The sequence below is a fragment of the Lolium rigidum genome, chromosome 5, assembly GCF_022539505.1.
Source record: "Lolium rigidum isolate FL_2022 chromosome 5, APGP_CSIRO_Lrig_0.1, whole genome shotgun sequence".
Lineage (NCBI taxonomy): Eukaryota > Viridiplantae > Streptophyta > Magnoliopsida > Poales > Poaceae > Lolium > Lolium rigidum.
Genome location: NC_061512.1, coordinates 255,781,955 through 255,803,353, shown reverse-complemented (window position 1 = coordinate 255,803,353; position 21,399 = coordinate 255,781,955). Strand labels below are relative to the sequence as shown.

Genomic DNA, 21,399 nt, shown 5'->3' with positions numbered 1-21,399 from the left:
TCGATGCACACCAACGCCACAAAGGCCTCACCCCAAGATGCGGTACTCACACCACACACCGAACGCCATGAAGGCGCCTCACCTAAATCTCCGGTGACCCTCGCCACAAAGGCCTAGGTCACGGTTCCACTAAGGGATTTCCTTCGAGGCGGAAACCGGGCCTTACACAAAGATTGGGGCACACATCCACAACTTAATTGGAGGCTCCCAACAAATCGCCACAAAGGCGTAGAATCCGTCTAGGGTTCCAAGAACCCAAGAGTAACAACCTTCTTGCTTTCACCACCACGAATCACCGTGGAGAACTCAAACCGATGCACCAAATGCAATGGCAAGAACACCACAAAGATGCTCAAGTCCTTCTCTCTCAAATTCCAACAAAGCTACAAAAGCTATTGGGGGAATAAGAGAGGAAGAACAAAGAGGAGAACACAAAATTCTCCAAGATCTAGATCCCAAAGATTCACTCACAAAGAGATGATTTGGTTTGGTCAAAGTGTGGATCTAGATCTCCTCTCTCTTTCCCTCAAAATGGGGCAAGAATCATGGAGGGATAGAGAGATAGGGCAAGCTTCTCAAGAACAACAATGGAGGAGAGAGAGAGTGGAAGAAGCAACAGCCCAAGGAGGAAGAAGGGGGTATTTATACCCCCCCCCAAGAAAATCGAGCCGTTGCGAGACTTTCGAGGGCCGGATAATCCGGCCTAAGTTGGGGCCGGATAATCCGCCCCGGATAATCCGGCCTCGGGGACAAAACCTGGTCAAAATCCGGCCAAAAATCCGGCCCCTATACTTGAGCGAGCAATTCCCCGGGTCCTTAGCCGATTTCGGGGGCCGGATATTTCCGAAATATCCTGCCCGGATAATCCGGCCCGGATATTTCCGAAATATCCGGCTCAAGTAAACTGCAGAAACACCAAAACTAAAACGGGCATAACTTTAGCATCCGGACTCCGATTTTGATGATCTTGGGCTTGTTTTGAAGCTAGGAACAAGCTCTACAAGATCATGCAGGAAACCATCATAGTCCAACAAGGGAGGATAGAAACAAATGATGAAAGGTTTGACCTATCTAAAAAGGACATACCGGTAAAACCTCCAATCTCGAAAATGCAACAAGTTGCCGGTGCAAAAACCATTCTTGATGAACTAGAGCTTGTCATGAGAATAAGCACAAGCTCTAAATCATCACATGGATAAGATCCAAATGACAACCAAGAAAGATGATGAACCAAACTCGAAAACGCAACAAGTGATCTATGCGAAATCCGTTTTCGATGAACTAGAAGCTTGTCATGAGAATAAGCACAAGCTCTAAAACATCACATGGATAAGGTCCAAATGACAACCAAGAAAGATGATGCAAGGATGCAAAGGTTTGAGCTCTCTCCGAACGATACGATCGAGTTACTCACTCGAGAGCCCTCTTGATAGTACGGCAACTAAACTATAAACCGGTCTCCAACTACATTATGAGACCGGTGAGAAAGAAACCCTATTAAGAGCAAACCTTATACTTGCGCATTCCACTTGAGCTTGATGACGACGATCTTGACCTCAACAAGATGGAACGCATTTCTTGCTTGTGCTTGCTTGACGAAGTCTTGTAGAGAGCTTCTTCTTCGGCGCATCTTCGCATAACCATGACCACCATGTGGATTGCTCCCCCATAATCCACCATGGGAGAGCTTCTTCTTCGGCGCATCTTCACATATCCATGATCACCATATGGATGGCAAGACTCAAGCAAAGGATCTCTTCGAGATGGCTCATCTTGAACTTGCACATCATTTCTCCATGGCAAGCTTCAAGCTTATGAACTCTTCGAGTTGGCTCATCTTGAACTTGCACTACATTTCTTCATTCTTCATCATGTTGATGTCTTGAAGTAACTTGAGGGCTCACTACATCTTCATCTTCAAGACATACTTGACACTTGATATCCTTCATCAATTTCTTCTTATTGCAACCTTGAAGCCAACATATGGTTCAAGAATTGCCTATGGACAACTCCTACAAATATAACTCAATGCAAACATTAGTCCATAGGGATTGTCATTAATTACCAAAACCACACATGGGGGCTCCATGCACTTTCAATCTCCCCCATTTTGGTAATTGATGACAATCTCTTTGAGAGGGTTTATATAAGGAATTTTAAGTAACAAATAAGTTGAATATATAGAGCAAACTCCCCCATAATATATGCATGTGTGAATGATCTTGACTTTCATTGCATATATTGGCATTCAAAGCCTAGTGGAGTTTCCTCTAAATATTCAACTATGCAAAGCAACAAGATGCAATGCAATAAAGGCACATGCTTAAGCACAAAGCAAAGACATAACCAAATTCCCTTAAACCCTCCAAACTTCTCCCCCATTGGCACCAATTGCCGAAATGGGTGAAAAATTTAGAAGGCCAATATAGTGAGAGTTCCTCCATAGCATGTGAATTTCTCATAATTTGAGTGGAATCAAATGCACATATCCAATGACGAATATTCGGAAGGAATCACACTATAGATAGGATCAAAGATTGCAAAAAGATAACAAAGTCTAGAAGCTTCAACAAATGAAGCAAGCAACCAAATGAACCACAAAGAGGATACCAAAAGAAAGATAGATATTATGATAAGATCAAGAAGATTGCTCTAAATAATATGAGGAAGCTCCCAAGGTTTGTGCACAAAACTAGACAATTTGCATTGGAGTATAAAGTGCACAAACATGGAATCATCACTCCCATAATATCATTCAAAAACAAAAGATACCAAGTGAATCAAACTCTAATGATCACCATAAGATAGTGTTCTAAATCAAATGAGGAAGCTCCCCAATGTACATGCATAAAATAAAATGTTGCATTTGAATACAATATGCATAACATGGAATCCTCACTCCCTCATTTAAAACACAAACATTTGTAATAGATCATAGTAGAAAAGTAAGCTAAACACTTGCAACAAACAAATAGTTGAGCAACAAGTAAGAGGCACCATAATAAAAGGCTCAACCAAGATGATATGTGAAAGGCATGATAAAGCATATTATAAGACTATTACAAGGATGAGCAAAAAGCATCATCATAGTCTTCAATGAATTATATTGCTTAGCATGACCAATCAACACGCAATAAATAAATAAGATATCAAAAGGAGATGTATCATCTCTTATGTGTATAAGTTTCTCTAAGTGGGCAATATCACAAAGATATTTATCCACAAAGAAACATGCACACACAAAATAGATACGCAAGAAAAATAGTATGATATCCAAGACGAAGTCATGCAATATACCAATAAGAATTTTTGCTTAATAGCATGGCCAAAGGCTCAAATTTATCTTATTGTAATTCATGAATTTCAACCACAAACAAATAAAATACATCAAAAATATCAACAAGGGATAGAAGATAGTTGGGATGCATTTGAGAATGGCAACAAGTATCACAAACGAGGATACCAAAAGAAGTAACTAAATTTGCACTTTCATCTATATTGCACATGTGAGAGCCTTGAGGAATTGATATGTAATAAAATTGCTAGATAGGAATAGTTGGGATGGATGAATCATGAGCATGATTTAAAATACTTCCCAACAAATGCACTCATCTCAAATTACTCACATTCACAATAAAGAAGTTTCATTAAGACTTTTGCAAGAAGCACAACATTTGCAAATCAAGAGATTCATGCCAAGATGCAACCATAAGGTTGGATACAAGAAAAGTATGCATGAGAAGATACTTGTTACCAAGATAGCATTGGTGTGGATGTAGTAGATATGTGTTCGTTGACCATCCTAGCTTGCCTCAAGTTACCATTGAGTCACCACTTCTTTCCAAGAGTGAGACAAGCATCCAATGCATATACATTGTACCTAACACAAAGGTAAGTACAAAATGGTCCCCAAACTAATTGGGTCCGAAGTAGTTAGACACACTACAACATATAGGACAAACTCCACAATTCTATGTGCATATAGATATGAAATTGAATTTCATGCACATCTTAGCCAAATTAGGATTTGATGGAGTTTACCCTATATATTGGATCAATGAAAGTGACACATGCCATAAGATATACATATACTAAATATGCATGCACAATACTTTCAAGGACCAAAGGAAGATACAATTTGGACAAAACACCAAATAAATCAAGAGACAATGGTTGCCCAAATTATATCAAAGAATCAAATGAACACAAGATTGACTCCAAAGACTTATCTCATTATAAGAAGCTAATTAAGCCTAAGCACAAAGGAATGAGATAACCAACTCCCAAGAGAGCAAGGTTCCAACAAATAAACCAAACCCTCGACACTTTTTATGATGGCACAAAGTACCAAAAGGAAATTTATGTCTCCCAAAACCAAATTTTTGATAATGATCAAGAGAAGTTTAAGCATTATAACAAATATAGGAGAGCTCCCCCAAGATTAGTGCATTATCTAGGATTTAGAATATGGATACACAATGCACAAAACTAGGATCATCACGCTACCTATATCTACTAAAAATGCTAAGAAAGTTTGAATAGACAAATTAGATCCATGAGATGCAAGGAAGACACATGGGAGTCAAAGCACAACAAATTCATGGCAATAAATAAGGCAATTTAAACACAAGAGCCAATGTAGATATGATCAATAAATATCTACCTCATAATTGATTACCAATTGTCCTAGGATAAGAGGTATTAGGAAATATTTTCCGGTGGTAGTTTGTAAGTATACATAAGATCATATTTACACTAAATCAAGCATATGAAAAAAGATAAGAGTTAACCATCATGCAAAGAGAGTTTCTTGATAGCTTCAATTAGTCATACCAACATGCAAAGCAATTAATAGCATTCATGCCAACATGCAAAGCAATTAATAGAATGACTTGAAGCACATGGTTTCCCAAAAGTGTATTGAGGGACACGTTGTGACAAACCATGCCAAGAAAAACTTTCACAAATAAGATCCACAAAGATATTAGCAATGAATCCACTTAAGCAAATTGGAACTTGTTTGAGAAAACATGTCACATATGAGAGATAATTTACAATATCAATTCTATGTGACCCAACCTCAAATGTTCACATTTCCTAGGTTTGTAATATGCACAAAGCTTATTACTCCCCCATAATGTGATAAGGAATTTATTTTCACAAGAGGCAAATAAGATCCAACTAGAGATATTAATGGACATTAGAATTTGAATTTCTCATGAAGATGACATACCACATAGAGACTAGATAATCTTGCAATATCAATTCTAAGTGATATTCCTCGTGTACACACATTGTTAGGATTGTGAAATTCCTAAAGTCATATCACTCCCCCAAAATGTTATAGTCCATTAATCTCTCATAAGAGCCATATAAGATACAACAAGATGCAAAGAGGCTCCAACACAAGCACAAATACATGGTGTGCAACCTAACATTCATAGACTTGATTTCTCAAGAAAAACAAGTAGGATGCACAACATATACAACCACATGTTAGGAACAAAACTAACACATGCAAAGGGGCGAGTAACTTTCAATATAAGTGAGTTGAGAACATGTTACCGCAAGGAGGAACATTGAATACATGATAGAAGCAAGATAACCAAAAGACTTGGCTTGAGATAATATAAATGATGAAGATCCCTTAATTCTTCATGATGTAGCCAAGTCTCCAATGCCCTCCAACAAGCACCTATTGATCAAATTTTGGATTGTTGGTCCCCAACTAAGTTGGGTCCTAAGATGTTAGTCACAATAGGCTTGGCAACCCAAATGGTTCTTTTCTTGACACCACTTTGGGCACCAACATATTTGGCAAACACATTGCCACCCTCATCCTTACGAAGAGAATAAACATCATCAATGGTGATAGAGTTGGATGAGGTACCAATAGTGCACAAGGAGGAGATGTGGCCCTTCTCACGGCATATGTAGCAAGTTCTTTTCTTCTCCTTCTTCTCACTAGGTTTCTCCACAATGGGAGCATTGGCTTGTTTCTTCTTGGGAAGTGGTACTTCTTCAACTTGAGGTTGAATATGAGTTTGAGCTTGAGGCCGCTTCCCTTTTTGCTTCTTCTTCAAAGGGCAAGATCTAACATGGTGCCCTTCAATATTGCACTTGAAGCAAGCAATCTTGGCCGGGTCTTTGACTTGTACTTGGCCCTTCTTCTTGTTGTTGTTCTTGGACTTGTTCTTGTTGTTGGATTTGAATCCAAGTCCACTCTTGTCATTGGGGGATTGTTGCATACTCAACATCGTGTCAAGTTTGCATTTCCCTTCATGACCCTTTACCAAGTCATTCTTCAAAGAAGTGACTTGTGCCTTGAGCTCTTTGATTTCCTCTACATGGTTAGTAACAACACAAGTACTAGAGGAAGTAGAATCTTCATTGTTAGAGCAACAAGGCAAGGAAGATAATTCATCACAAGATTTAGCAATATTATGAGTGGATGAATTACTAGGACTAGCACATGGCAATATAGCATTTTGAGTAGTAGTGCTAGTATCCACATGAGGCTCACAAGGTGTTGCCTTAGATATGATAGCCTCATGAGCTAACTTTAGCCTATCATGAGAGGCTAGAAGATCCTCATGGGAGCGAGAAAGCTTTCCATGATTTTCTTCCAATTTCCCATAATTGCAAGTTAGCAATTCAAGTTGAGCCCTTAGCTCAACATTCTCCTTCAAGATAGATGCTTCACAAGAAGTAGAGTTAGTAGCACAAGCATCATCACAAGACATATTAAGAAGAGTGGGTAACATATCATGCTCTTTTAAATAAGAAGCTTGGAGTTGCTCATGTGACTTGGTGAGGATAGAGTGTTCGCTCTCCAAGGCCTTGTGGGCCTTGTCTAGATCATCTAGATCCTTAACAAGTTTATCATGACCAACACCAACTTTGGAATTTTCCTTTTTAAGCATTTTTACTTGAGCTTTAGCATGGTCTCTTTCCTTAGTGAGTTTAGAAACTATTTCATTTTGAGACACTTCAAGGGTTTCAAGTTGCTCTTCAAGAGAGGCTACGGTCTCTTGTTCTTCTTCAAGATCATTCTTTAGGGATGCTACATCATTGGCATACTCTCGTTCAAGAGCACCCTTTTTATCAATGGTGTTCTCATGCATCCAAATAAGTTTTTGGCTCTCAATAGCGGTAGTCAAGATTTCAAAGAAGTGAGAGCTAGCAATTTTATCTTTGTAAAGAACCTTGAATACACTCTCACCTTTATCGCGTAGAGAGACAACCCAATCCTCTTCTTCATATTCATCCTCATCCTTATCACCACGAGAAATATTAGGTTCCATGGTAGGAGGTACCGTGGAACCCTTGGCCATAAGGCATATATGAGGACCGTGAGATAAAGATGAGGAGTTACTTGAGGCTCCTTTCAAGATCTTGTCTGGACCAATAGAATCTTTGGTTTCCTCTACATTGTTAGCCACACAACAACTAGAGGAAATAGAAGCATTTTTATCATGGCCACAAGACAAATCAAGCATATCATCATGAGATTTATTCAAGCAACTTACACATGATATGAAAGGACTATCAACACAAGCATGTAAATCATTTCTAGTGCTAGATGTGTTTAAGTCCGAAGATGAAGCATTGCAATGAGATAGAGATGAAGAATCATCAATAGTAAGCTCAATATCAACATTGCAATTTTCATCACCACTCACCATATCATTACCTTGTGTCTTACCACACTTTGGTGAAGTGGATGAAGATGAGAACTCATCACGGCCGGAAGTGGAAGCAATACAATCATCCTCAATAATATTGGACACATCATATTCATCATGAGCGCTCCCAAAAGGCATGATTGAAGAAGTAACTACATTGCTCACAACAATGGAAAACACATGAGAAGCAAGAGCATCGAGACAAGAGTTTTTCTTCTCCTCATAAGATAAGTTTTGGGGATCCTTAGGAGAAGAAAAACCCATGTCAAGAAATCGCTCCATGTTCGGGAAATACCCCGCAAAATATTAAGCACATAAATTTTCCATAGATCATAATTTGTGCCATCAAATATAAACAAGTTATTGTGATCTAATCCCCTAATCGACATCTTTACTCTCAAGGCGGTGAAGCCTAAGAATGAGAGACCTTGCTCTGATACCAATTGAAAGGACACAGATGTCGCCTAGAGGGGGGTGAATAGGCGATTTAAAACTTTTACGAGATGGGCTTAACAAATGCGGAATAAAACTAGCGTTTACTTTGTCAAGCCCAAAGCCTATATACTATTGTTCACCTATGTGCACCAACAACTTATTCTAAGCAATGGTTCACCTATGTGCACCAACAACTTATTGTAAGCAATACAAGCAAGTATGTGATAGCAAGATATATATAACTTCAAGCACGATGGCTATCACAAGGTAAAGTGCATAAGTAAAGAGCTCGGGTATAGAGATAACCGAGGCACGCGGGAGACGATGATTTATCCCGGAGTTCACACTCTTGCGAGTGCTAATCTCCGGTGGAGAGGTGCGGTTGCTTAGTGCTCCCGAACGCCACAAGAGGCTCACCTTGAGGTGTGGTTGCTCGATGCACACCAACGCCACAAAGGCCTCACCCCAAGATGCGGTACTCACACCACACACCGAACGCCACGAAGGCGCCTCACCTAAATCTCCGGTGACCCTCGCCACAAAGGCCTAGGTCACGGTTCCACTAAGGGATTTCCTTCGAGGCGGAAACCGGGCCTTACACAAAGATTGGGGCACACATCCACAACTTAATTGGAGGCTCCCAACAAATCGCCACAAAGGCGTAGAATCCGTCTAGGGTTCCAAGAACCCAAGAGTAACAACCTTCTTGCTTTCACCACCACGAATCACCGTGGAGAACTCAAACCAATGCACCAAATGCAATGGCAAGAACACCACAAAGATGCTCAAGTCCTTCTCTCTCAAATTCCAACAAAGCTACAAAAGCTATTGGGGGAATAAGAGAGGAAGAACAAAGAGGAGAACACAAAATTCTCCAAGATCTAGATCCCAAAGATTCACTCACAAAGAGATGATTTGGTTTGGTCAAAGTGTGGATCTAGATCTCCTCTCTCTTTTCCCTCAAAATGGGGCAAGAATCATGGAGGGATAGAGAGATAGGGCAAGCTTCTCAAGAACAACAATAGAGGAGAGAGAGAGTGGAAGAAGCAACAGCCCAAGGAGGAAGAAAGGGGGTATTTATACCCCCCCAAGAAAATCGAGCCGTTGCAGACTTTCGAGGGCCGGATAATCCGGCCTAAGTTGGGGCCGGATAATCCGGCCTCAGGGACAAAACCTGGTCAAAATCCGGCCAAAAATCCGGCCCCTATACTGAGCAGCAATTCCCCAGGTCCTTAGCCGATTTCGGGGGGGCGGATATTTCGGAAATATCCGGCCCGGATAATCCGGCTCGGATATTTCCGAAATATCCGGCCCAAGTAAACTGCAGAAACACCAAAACTAAAACGGGCATAACTTTAGCATCCGGACTCCGATTTTGATGATCTTGGGCTTGTTTTGAAGCTAGGAACAAGCTCTACAAGATCATGCGGGAAACCATCATAGTCCAACAAGGGAGGATAGAAACAAATGATGAAAGGTTTGACCTATCTAAAAAGGACATACCGGTAAAACCTCCAATCTCGAAAATGCAACAAGTTGCCCGTGCAAAAACCATTCTTGATGAACTAGAGCTTGTCATGAGAATAATCACAAGCTCTAAATCATCACATGGATAAGATCCAAATGACAACCAAGAAAGATGATGAACCAAACTCGAAAACGCAACAAGTGATCTATGCGAAATCCGTTTTCGATGAACTAGAGCTTGTCATGAGAATAAGCACAAGCTCTAAAACATCACATGGATAAGGTCCAAATGACAACCAAGAAAGATGATGCAAGGATGCAAAGGTTTGAGCTCTCTCCGAACGATACGATCGAGTTACTCACTCGAGAGCCCTCTTGATAGTACGGCAACTAAACTATAAACCGGTCTCCAACTACACTATGAGACCGGTGAGAAAGAAACCCTATTAAGAGCAAACCTTATACTTGCGCATTCCACTTGAGCTTGATGACGACGATCTTGACCTCAACAAGATGGAACGCATTTCTTTCTTGTGCTTGCTTGACGAAGTCTTGTAGATTGCTCCCCCATAAACCACCATGGGAGAGCTTCTTCTTCGGCGCATCTTCGCATAACCATGACCACCATGTGGATTGCTCCCCCATAATCCACCATGGGAGAGATTCTTCTTCGGCGCATCTTCACATATCCATGATCACCATATGGATGGCAAGACTCAAGCAAAGGATCTCTTCGAGATGACTCATCTTGAACTTGCACATCATTTCTCCATGGCAAGCTTCAAGCTTATGAACTCTTTGAGTTGGCTCATCTTGAACTTGCACTACATTTCTTCATTCTTCATCATGTTGATGTCTTGAAGTAACTTGAGGGCTCACTACATCTTCATCTTCAAGACATACTTGACACTTGATATCCTTCATCAATTTCTTCTTATTGCAACCTTGAAGCCAACATATGGTTCAAGAATTGCCTATGGACAACTCCTACAAATATAACTCAATGCAAACATTAGTCCATAGGGATTGTCATTAATTACCAAAACCACACATGGGGGCTCCATGCACTTTCAAGCTCAACACTATGCAATGATGCAAAGCAAGAACAGTAGAGGTGTTCAAGTCCTTCACACTCAAATCCCACCAAAGCAACGAATGCTAGGATGAGATTGGAGGGGAATAACAAAGGGGAAAGTCAACCAAAGACTCCAAGATCTAGATCCCGAGAGATTTCCTCACTTAGAGAAGAAACGGTTTGGTGGAAGTGTAGATCTAGATCTCCTCTCTCAAATCCTCAAATATGAGCAAGAATGGTTGGAGGAATCAAGGGGGAGAGCAAGTTCTTCAAATAACAACAATGGAGGTGAGAGAATGAGAAGAACTACTTGTCTCAAGGTAGGAGAAAGGTATTTATAGCAAGGGAGGAAGAAATAACCGTTGGGGGGGGGGGAAAGACAAAGAAATAGGCGGAAAAACGGGCCGAGAAAAAGTCCCCGGCCGGTTGGCCGGAGCCGTGGCCGGCCGAGCCGGTGCGGGAGTCCGGCCCAGCCGGACCAGCCAGGCTGGGCGAGGCGCGCGCGCGCCTGGGCGGCGGAAAGGCCCCAGGCCGCGCGGGGGAGCGGCCCAAGCCGCGTGAGCGGCGGCGGCCCAGAGCGCGCGGCGGCGCGAGTGCCGGCCGCGCGGGGCGCGGCGGGGGTGCGGGCCGGGTGGGCCGCCGGACCGAGAAGCGGCCCGGTCAAGTTCCCGGTTGGACCGGACTGAGAGCTGGGCTGCCTGGAGCCTGGGCCGGTGGCCGCCCGGTCGACCGGGTGGGCCGGCATGCGGTCCGGCAGGCCGGGCGGCAACCGGCCGCCTCCCCCCCTTTTTTTCTTTTCTTTTTCTTTTTCTCTTTACCTTTTCTTTAATAACTATTGCTCCCGAACTCCGATTAACATGAAACCAATTTTGTTGGAAAGATAACGATGAATAGAACCCTCACAGAACATTTTAGATGATTTTAGAGAGGGAGTCTCCCACCGTCAAGAAACGGTGAAGACGTCCAAACTCGAAAACGCAATAGAAGATGCATGCGGATTCCGTTTTCGATGAACTTGGGCTTGTTGTAAAGCTAGCAACAAGCTCAAGAACCTCACACAGAGAAACACAAGAAGCAATAAGGATATGCAAAGTATGCAAAGGGTTGAGCTCCCTAAGACGATGTGATCAAGTTACTTAACCGAAAGCCCCTCTTAATAGTGCGGCTATCTATCCTATAATCCGGTCTCCCAACATCCACCTTGAGACCGGTAGAAAGGAAAACCTAGCAAGTCCATACCTTTGCCTTGCGCATCCCGCTTGATTTTGATGATAACTCTTCAAGCTTTACTCAAGCCGGAATGCCTCACTTGATCAATGTTGCTTCGTGAAGACTCACAAATACTCCCCCATACACTATGATGGGAAAGCCCCATTGATGCACATCTTCACATGTCCATTATCACCAAATGGACGGCAAGCTTCAAGCATGTGATTCACTCAAGATGCTCATCTTGAACTTGCCCAACTCAACCTTGTATCTTCTCATACTCACATAAGATAGAGCATGGCTAATATTGAGTTCCACATAAGAACTCCATCTTCATTTCTTCTTCTTGATCATATCACATATATATCTTCATACCGATGATCTTGATGCCAATACACAAGGTATACCTTTATCTTCATGGCATCCATACTTGAATCCAACACATGGAGAGCAAGTAGTACCTATGGAATATTCCTTCATATAAACTCAATGAAAACATTAGTCCATAGGGGTTGTCATTAATTACCAAAACCACACATAGGGGCAATGTACCCTTACAGATCACCATACCACAGCCTCCATTGCCCTGAGAAGACAGAAAGGCTCCATCTGCATTTGCTTTGTGCCAACCATCCTCTGGATCCCGCCAGTGCTCTTGCGCACGTGACATTACCCGTGATGTCCCTAGGTTTATTGCCAGCCATTCGTCGACTAGAGCCAACGACCGTAGAGCGATAGCTCCTGGATCATCAATTCTCACCTCCTCCCTCGCATCATTCCTAGCAAGCCAAATCTGGTACATCACCATGATCCCGATCGACAGTTCCTTCTCCGCCAATCTCCCTAGCCAATCCAGCATCCAACCCCTTACTTCAGCATGGCGGTGTGTGGATTGTCGCGGGCCGGGCAAAGGTAGACCCGAAATCTCTCTCGTGCTCTCCCAGATTGCCATTGAGTGAGGACAGAACCAAAAGCGATGGAAGAAGGATTCATCTCTGTTGCATGCAATGCACTTGATCCCTTGCTTGATCTTCCTTCTCTCTAGCTCCGTACCCACTGCGATACCGTTCTTGATCATACGCCAAACGTGGATTCACGCCTTTCCCGGCACGTTTGCACTCCATAGCAACAGCCACCCACGGTGCTCTTCGCACGAACTAGAGGTTCCTGCTCTGCCCTCTCGGCTCGATCTAAGCTGCATGTGAAGGTGATAAGCTGATTTAACACTGAAGATTCCATTTTTGGTTTGGTTCCATGCATAATAGTCTTCTGTTCCGGCACTTCCCACTGTAATCTTCAAAAATGTCTTCAACATCACACTCAAAAAAAATTCATTAAGCCCATGTTCATCCCATCCTTGACCATCAGGTAGCAACAACTCAGCCACTTTGTCAACCGAGACTTGGGGTTTATGTCCCAGGACGCTGGAGCCCCTCCCTCGGTATCTATGCATCTGTCCTGCTCAATTGATTCACCAATGGTCACGTTGTGCGAGCTAGTGAAGATGATGTGTCCTAGTACACGGTGCCAAAATTGATAACCGTCTAAGTGTTCTTGTCAATTATGCCCATCTCAAGAAGAGATAAGATATAGTTGAAGACAAAGAAGCGCAAGGTCGACTTTGAGGCGTGGAGGATTTTTCGAGAAAAAAAAAATGATGCAATACATGTTGGCCGAGAAAAAAAACTATCTAAAGATAATGCATCGCACCATAATTAATGGATAGAAAGGCAAGAACACATCGAGGGATTGGAGATCTTGGCATCAAGGATGGCATGCACCGAAACAAACTTGGGAACGAGGGGTTCAACCAGCGGTGACGCGTGATACTCTTCGTGTTCTAGCTAGCTATGCCGATGATGTTGTTTTAGGTCTCTTTGATTCAAAGGATTTTGCATATCAACCTTCAAGGATTCAAAACCTTAGGAATTTTCTTACGGTGTTTTTTTTTTATAATTGTAGGATGGAATCCAGATTGTTTTTTCAACTATGGGAAATATTTTGCAGTAGTTTTCATAGGAAGTCTAATAGCCATTCAAACAGGAATTTCTTAAGAATAGTTTCATTTATTTTTAACAAAAGCATGCATAAGAAATCCTATGGAACTAGAGTGTACATCATATGCAATATTACGACTTTTCTATCCTGCGAACTAAAGAGGCTCGTATATTTTTCTTATAGATTTGTCCTATTTTTTATTCATGTTTGATCCTTAAATTTGCATCTAAGAAATAAAACCGTGCATTTGGAATGTTGTTATATCAGATGCTAGTAATGAAAAGTTTAAACTACATTCTTGCCAAATCGGAACTAGATTAGAGTTTATATGAATATATACATACCAGAAATTAGATATACATTACGTGTTCAGGGCAACAAAGTTTTTCTAAAGATAAAGTGTTACAAATCCATAGTATTATTATCAATACTTTAGTTTTGAAAAAAGAGATCCAGAGCTGTTTTACTAATACTTTAAAAATAGCATATTTTCCGAGATAATAAAATGTTAATACCACAATCTTTAGTTACATGCAAACACATCAAAGTACTACGTAAAACTACGATATTTTAAATAACTGTGGTATTGCTAAAATATTTCAAAAATACTTTGCTACGAAACCATTTATGATGAACGTATTAGAAAATTCTTTTCACCTAAAAAGCTGGAGAGAAGGCTCAAAACTTGAAGCGGGCCCACATGTCATCCTGCGGTAAACGCTTCCGAGAAGAAAAAATATCTCTATCTCTCTCATCGATCAAAGTTAAGTTCTACGATGGCGACGACCGCATCGTGTCCTCCTTCCGCTCACCCGATTCGCATCACTACCTCCACCGCCGGCGCGCGATTGGCTAGCAGAGCCGGCCACGCCGCCGCACGACCCACCATGGCGAGGGCTCCCCTGCCGCTTCCGCGCGCGCCGCTGCTCCGGCGGCTGCTCCTGGCGGGCGCGCTCGCCGCATCCTGCTCCTGCTTCCTCCTCGTGCTCCAGGCGCAGGCCTCCGCGCCGCCGCCGCGCTACGACGGCTTCGCCTACGGCGGCGCGGGCTCCTGGAAGGACGCCGTGGTCGTCGAGGCCTTCCTCGACCCGCTCTGCCCCGACAGCCGCGACGGGTGGCCCCCGCTCAAGCTCGCCGTCGAGCGATACTCCCCGCGGGTCTCGCTCATCGTCCACCCCTTCCCGCTCCCGTAAGATCGTGCTGCGCCTTAATCCGCCTCTTCTCCTTCTCCTCCAGCTCTGTTGATCTGCTCTGTTTCAGTTATCTGCGTTCCAGTGTCTCGGGATCCTATTCCTATCAGTATCAGTCGCAGTGCTAAGTAAAGTAGCGTTTTTGGAGCAGTCTTCCGTTGCACGAGTGCATGGAACTGTCTTCTGAATTTCTGATGCTGCGAAATTCGACGGACTGAAGTCTTGTAGTGCAAGTGTAAATTTGGCAAGTCTGGGCAGTCTTGACTTGGCAAGTGCGACTAGCTGAGTCACTCAGAGAGTAATTGCAAACTTGCTAAATTTATGAAATGTATATTTATAGGACGCTCCTCAGGTGATGTCTACTCTGGGTTTTGAAATTGGTCCATGGCTAAAGCCTAAAGGCTAGAGTTAGTAGTAATCTTAAAGAGAGGTATAGTGCTACTCATTGGATGTTGGGGATTGGGAGTGGTCAATTGTTGTCGGAGCTGATGGATACGAATAGATAGTTTTGGGCATTTTGGCATCCACACTCGAGAATTTAAGAGTTGGACTGAATCTTTCCAGTACCTACCCTTTATTCAGTTGGATATGTGTTATTTGGTTCGGATGTTGGTCCAGTGATATTTATACTGAATATTTTTTAGATATAGAAGGCTCAACGAGCCTGACTTTGGATTAACAAAGCCCTTAACCGGCCAAAGTACAGTGCAGACAACGAACATGCTGGGGATATACCAGCTTACAATAGGAACACAGGAGAGAAGAGCAACGCCTAACTACAATGAGCAAGACTACATCAAGCATTGACAGAAAAAGGAAAACTAAAGTGTCCTAAGCTTTATACTGAATTTGAACATGGAATGTTTTATTGGCAGGCAGCACACCACAACAAAAGGATTATGTTTGTGACTCTCTACTTATCCCCCGGCCTTGCATTTTCATTTGCACAAAATCTGGCACTAGAAGTGATTCTTATAGCTAAAGGTGTCATACACCTCATTCTAACACCAGTTAACTGTACTGCAAAACTGCAGGTACCACACCTATTCATTCATGGCCTGCCGTGCGCTTCATATAGCTAACCACTTGAATTCTTCATCGACCTATCCGTTGTTGGAGCTATTCTTCAAGAACCAGGTCTGCTGCATTTTTAGTTTAACCCTTACCTTTTCTTCTTCTTTTAGTTCCATCATTGCAGCTCATGTGTTGGTTTATCAGTTAACTATGCAAGTTAGACCTTTTGAAAAAAAAAATACGGAGTACCTATGCAAGTTATGGAATCCATTTGGGTAACCAAAATTGATAGTTATATAACCAAAATTGCAGGATTTTCCTTTTTTAGCTGCGTTTGGCGTTTCATTTTATTTTATAACATGTCATACTTGTTTTCCCCGAACTATGACTAGCAAACTGGCAGTCTGAACTTTTATGACAACACCCAAGACCAGCATTTAAATATAACGTCAAACACTTCATTTCATTGATGAATCATAGTCAAGTTATGAGTAGGTATATAAGTGCATGCTCGACGTGGCATTGCACATCCGTATGCTGCAGGGTTTGCCAATCAGTTTGCAGAACATATGTGAAGACCTTCAAAGCGTTTGCTCAGTTTGTTAATGGCATCCCTGATTCGAAGATTATGCTGGAAGCTTTGTTTTAATCCAGGCATGCAGCAATGACAGGTGCTGAAACGAGTTGTAGCCACATTCTACATTCGTTCCAAAATATAAGACAATTTGGTAGGCTAAAGATGGCGTATCAAAACGTCTTATGTTTTGGGACAGAGGTCCTTGTGCTCACTCTACAACACTTGTCAAGAAGTAGCTTTACAAAAAGAAAGTTTAAACCAAACTGAACACTGCGAACAGTAATCACCAGCCAACATAAGTCTTGGCTGTCCCGACAAACAATAGTAAGAGCCGAAACAGAGGCCACCTCAGGAGAACTAGGAGTTGCACATGCAGGGTAGTGGCCGCTCGCTCATACAATGCTAACGTATTTTGGAATTAAAACGCGCAGGGAAAATTCTCCAACAGCGCGACATCGTCAGTGTCGAGCACCGCTGTAACCGGCGCAATATCGATGATGGCAGCCGAGGCAGTTGGCAACTCGGTATCCGAGTTCCAGTCAGGCTTCAGCGACTCGAGGTCCGACTCGGCAGCCAGGGTTTCCTTCAAGGTCAGCTTTGTTTATTGCATCCTCAAGTACAGCGTGACAAGTTTTACGCATCTTTCCTAGACATGTTTACTGTTCGTCGCACTGGAAAAAAAGACTCTGAACTGTGCATTTCTTCTTATCTACTAGTATGGGTGCACGAGAGGGGTTGCTGGTGCGCCCTTCTTCTTCGTGAACGGCTTCCTTCAGCCTGGAGCAGGATCGCCCATCGACTACGACACGTGGACCAGCATCCTGGACCCCCTCGTCGGGCGGCAAGGCCAGAAGGTCGAGATGTTCGCTTCTGCTATGTAGGAATTTCAAGTGCCTTGTTATGTCGATGTTTATCGAAGGTTGCCAGAGCTTGGTGACTGTTGTACAGACAGCCGGGTGTGTGTACCGTGTAAGCTCAGCACTGGTCATTGGTCAATACTAGCATGTCCATCTTGTCATCATGAAACTCTGTTTTTAGTCAGAGGAAAGTGTCTATTTTGTGTAGCTAGTGAAACAAAGTAGGGTTTGCAAAGGTGTATAAGTATCAGGAAGTTGAGTTAGATTTCTGAAGAACTAGTAAGTGTGCCCGTGCAACGCACGTATCCTAAAGTCTTTATCAAACACAAATTAGAAGCTTGTAATTATGCCTTAAAAAGAGCATGAAATATAATTTATACATGAAAACATTTTCAATCCATTTGTAGAACCCGTACAAAGAAGAGCACAACAATAATGGTCTTCCAACACCAAGATCACTATCTTGTAGTACAGATGCCAAGGAAACAAAATGTGTGAGTTTTAGTTGAGTTTGGGACTGCCTGATGGCTCGAGTATATGACGTCGCGTCGACGCATCATGCTTCAACCTTGATAACCCGACAATCATGCTGCAAGGCTGCTACCTCAGGTCTTAATTATCGCTGCTCAATGTCTTGCATAAGCTGTGCATATTGATTTCTTGCCCCAGTGAACACATGAATTACAAAGAGAAAAATAATAGAAAACTGAAAAGTCAGCAATAGTGGTGCTTAGTCGCCTTCTATACCTCCGTATGTGTGACATGTGTCTACTACCAGTCAACCACCGATTCCGATCATCAACTCATAGTCTACCCTATTGCTATGTGTAAGGATAGGATTTGAGAGGTAATATTAGGTTTTCTAAGTCCACACATGTAATTGAACAAGCTGGATCAAATCAGAGAACACAACAAAGCAATACAGATATTTTTTTTTCCGAGAATACACCCTGGAAGGTGTACTAATCATATAGAAGAAAGGGCAAGAAAGCCCGAACCACGAGCGCTAGCCAACAGGGGGTGGCAGCTCCCCTACAAAAACGAAAGCCTAATCTCCGTCCCGCCACGAAAAAGGAAAAGGCTCGGGAAATCCGAAGGACTCCGAGCGGAAAAGCCTAGCTACACGCCACCTCTGAAACTCCTCCCTAATCCTATGCCGAATGGTCTCCACCGCCGGGGTGGTGCCATTGAACACCACGTCATTCCTATGCCTCCAGATACACCAGAAAACAAGGATGACCGCCGTCCACAAGTCCCTGCGCACGGCACTAGGGCAATGAAGCGAGGTCCACCAGTGCACTATCTGAGAGCCCGCACCAGGCATCCACTCCAACCTGTTCCACCGCGATGAATTTTATCATACCAGCCAAACTGATGAATCTAAGCATAATTTCTGAAAAGTAGAAGAAAAATATAATAAGTAGATAATCCCATCGAGAAAAATAGTAAACAACGATAGAATATTGAAATAAAGCACAACTATTAAAATTTCTGAAGGTGAATTTCTCCGTCTCCTACTCCTCCCTCTTAACCGACAGCTGACAAATCGAGAAAATACCTAATATTTCATGAGACGTACATACGTTAGACAAATCAATATGGAGGTTTCACGAGGTAGTCTGATGAACTCAAGCAAATTATCCGTAAGGAATAGAATACATATATTTAGTAAACAACCCGCAGATCAAAAGGGTGAACAATCATATACTCCTGAAAAGAGAACACCGTAATTTTTATGATGGCACAATTGTAGACCATATGTCACTTCTTTGCTTATATCAATCAACAGTTCAGAATATAGGTACTCCAAAAATTGAGAGACCTCTTGAAAGGTGAGCTGAACTTCTACAGTCCCGCTGGTGCAGTGGTGCTTAGTTGAACTCAATATAAGAACTTACTGTTCCTTTAGCTATAGCCTATACTTTTTTTTTAAACAGAAGGCTCGAAAGCCCAGCTTTGAATTAACAAAGCCATCAACCGGTCAGGAGTTACAACAGGACACCACACCAAGCACACCACGGCAAGAAAGATACAAGGGTACACACAGAACGAATTACAACACTGCACTAAGAGCGAGAACAAGCTTGCAGAAGTGCAGACCGCCGCTGTTCGGCACCAAGGACACCAGCCGGAGGCACGGCGAGGCACTGCCCATAGCAGAATTGTAGTCTTGAATCCGAGGAGAACAGCCAGGACTCCGAGCACCAGAAGCACCAACCTGTTCTCATGCCGAAGAGGCCCCCTGCCCTCTCGCCTGGCTCGAAGGCGTCGAACCATCGGACATGAGAGAAGCTCACCCGAGAGCTGCAGAGGTGTTGGGCTCCGGACCCGGCGCCACCCTGGAGAAGACTACCTTGACGAAGAACACACCATACCGGCCACACTACCGAGCACTTGGACACCCACCAGCGAGGCGAAATCCGCCGGGAGCACCTGCAGAGGACGGGGCAGATTGCCGTCGACACACGCATACGGGCAAGAGATCACCGCAGCTGCTCAAAGAGCGACTTTGCCCAAAGTTGCAGCCTTTAGCTCCGCCACCCTACCCAAACCTCCCCAGGCGGCGCCTCCAAGAAGGTCACGGCGCAGAAGCGCGTCGCCGCCGCCCAATCAGCGAGATTTTGGACTTTCGTCCGGGAGGTGGGGAAAAGGTGAGCAGGAGCGAAGGACAGCAGCTACTACCTCAGAACCAACGTGAACCGAAGATCCACGCCGCCGACGCCGTCCGCCGCCGCCTCACATCCCGAGGAGTCGAGGACGCCGGACCGAGGCACCCACCACGATGCCCGCCGCAGGACATCGGGGGGAGACGAAACCAGCGCCCTCGCCGCTCGTCGACCCGACGCATCGGGACCGCCCACCCGAGGCAGCCCAGATGAGGCCCAAACCTAGGCCCAGATCTGGGCCCGCCGCCGCCTCCCATGGCCGCGGGCACGCCGATGCAGGGCCGCGCCAGCCAGCCAGATGCCGCGCCGTCACCCCGCCGGAGAAGCGTCTTCACCACGCCGTGGTCAGGCCACCGCGCCGCCGCGCCAGACGTCGAGCACGGCGCCCCCGTCGACCGCGCCAGCCCGCGCCACCACAGCCACGCGGGGGAGAGAGATGCCCCGCCGGCGCCGGCGCCCCGGGGCTTTGCCCGGCGACGCCCTCTGGCGGGAGCGAGGGAGGGTAGGGGGAAGGAAGGGCCGGAGGTTGGGGGAGGCTAGGGTTTCGCCCTGCGCTCGCGGGAGCGGCAGGACGAAACGGTTCAGATCAAGAAGTGTCCCAAGTGAACTCCTATAGCCTATACTCATGAAGGATGCAGCAAATTTCAGTAGAGGAATAACAGCAGCTCCGTCCGAAGAATGGCCTGAGGAGCTTGGCCGTGGCAACACCAATGCATTTGCGCTATGTTTTGGGGTCCGGTGATAGAAGTCACAAGCATGTTGCAGGCGGCAGCGATTCGGGGCACGGTGACAACAGGGCACCTACGACATTGCTAGCAGGTCAGAATATATAGAGCAAGTCAGGGCCAAGGATCGTTTTAACCGCATGAGATCGAATTAGAAGCGAGGGCTTGTGTGTGCCTCACCTGCGCTGCTTGATAAACGAAGCAAATTAAGGTGGAATTGGGACTGACTGGGAGTCCCTGCCTCGGATAATCCACGGCCACGACGCCTGCGTGTTGGCCACACCTGAATGGCACGGCCAATAAATCTGTCCGGAAGATGCGCGATGCTTGAGAGGCTATTGGTGCCGTCGGTGAGCTCACATATGGGGCCCTCGAGCGGCGCGGCAATACGAGCGCCGTAGTCTGCCCGATCTCAGCAAGGCCCTTCCTCCCGGCCATGCCGCCGCCACGCGGTAGGGCCTCCACGTACGGTCAGATCGCTTGAGGTGGAGGTGGTGGTGA

At 44.3% G+C, this 21,399-nt stretch overlaps 1 protein-coding gene across 1 annotated transcript; it reads left to right on the top strand.

The window, feature by feature from the left end:
• The first annotated feature begins 14,645 nt into the window (after nt 1-14,645).
• LOC124651327 lies at nt 14,646-17,783 on the top strand. Its single transcript, XM_047190421.1, has 4 exons — nt 14,646-15,058; nt 16,094-16,196; nt 17,082-17,240; nt 17,367-17,783. Exons 1-4 carry the CDS (start codon nt 14,646-14,648, stop codon nt 17,529-17,531), a joined length of 840 nt encoding a protein of 279 aa, XP_047046377.1. The 3' UTR covers nt 17,532-17,783.
• Nucleotides 17,784-21,399: the final 3,616 nt, after the last annotated feature.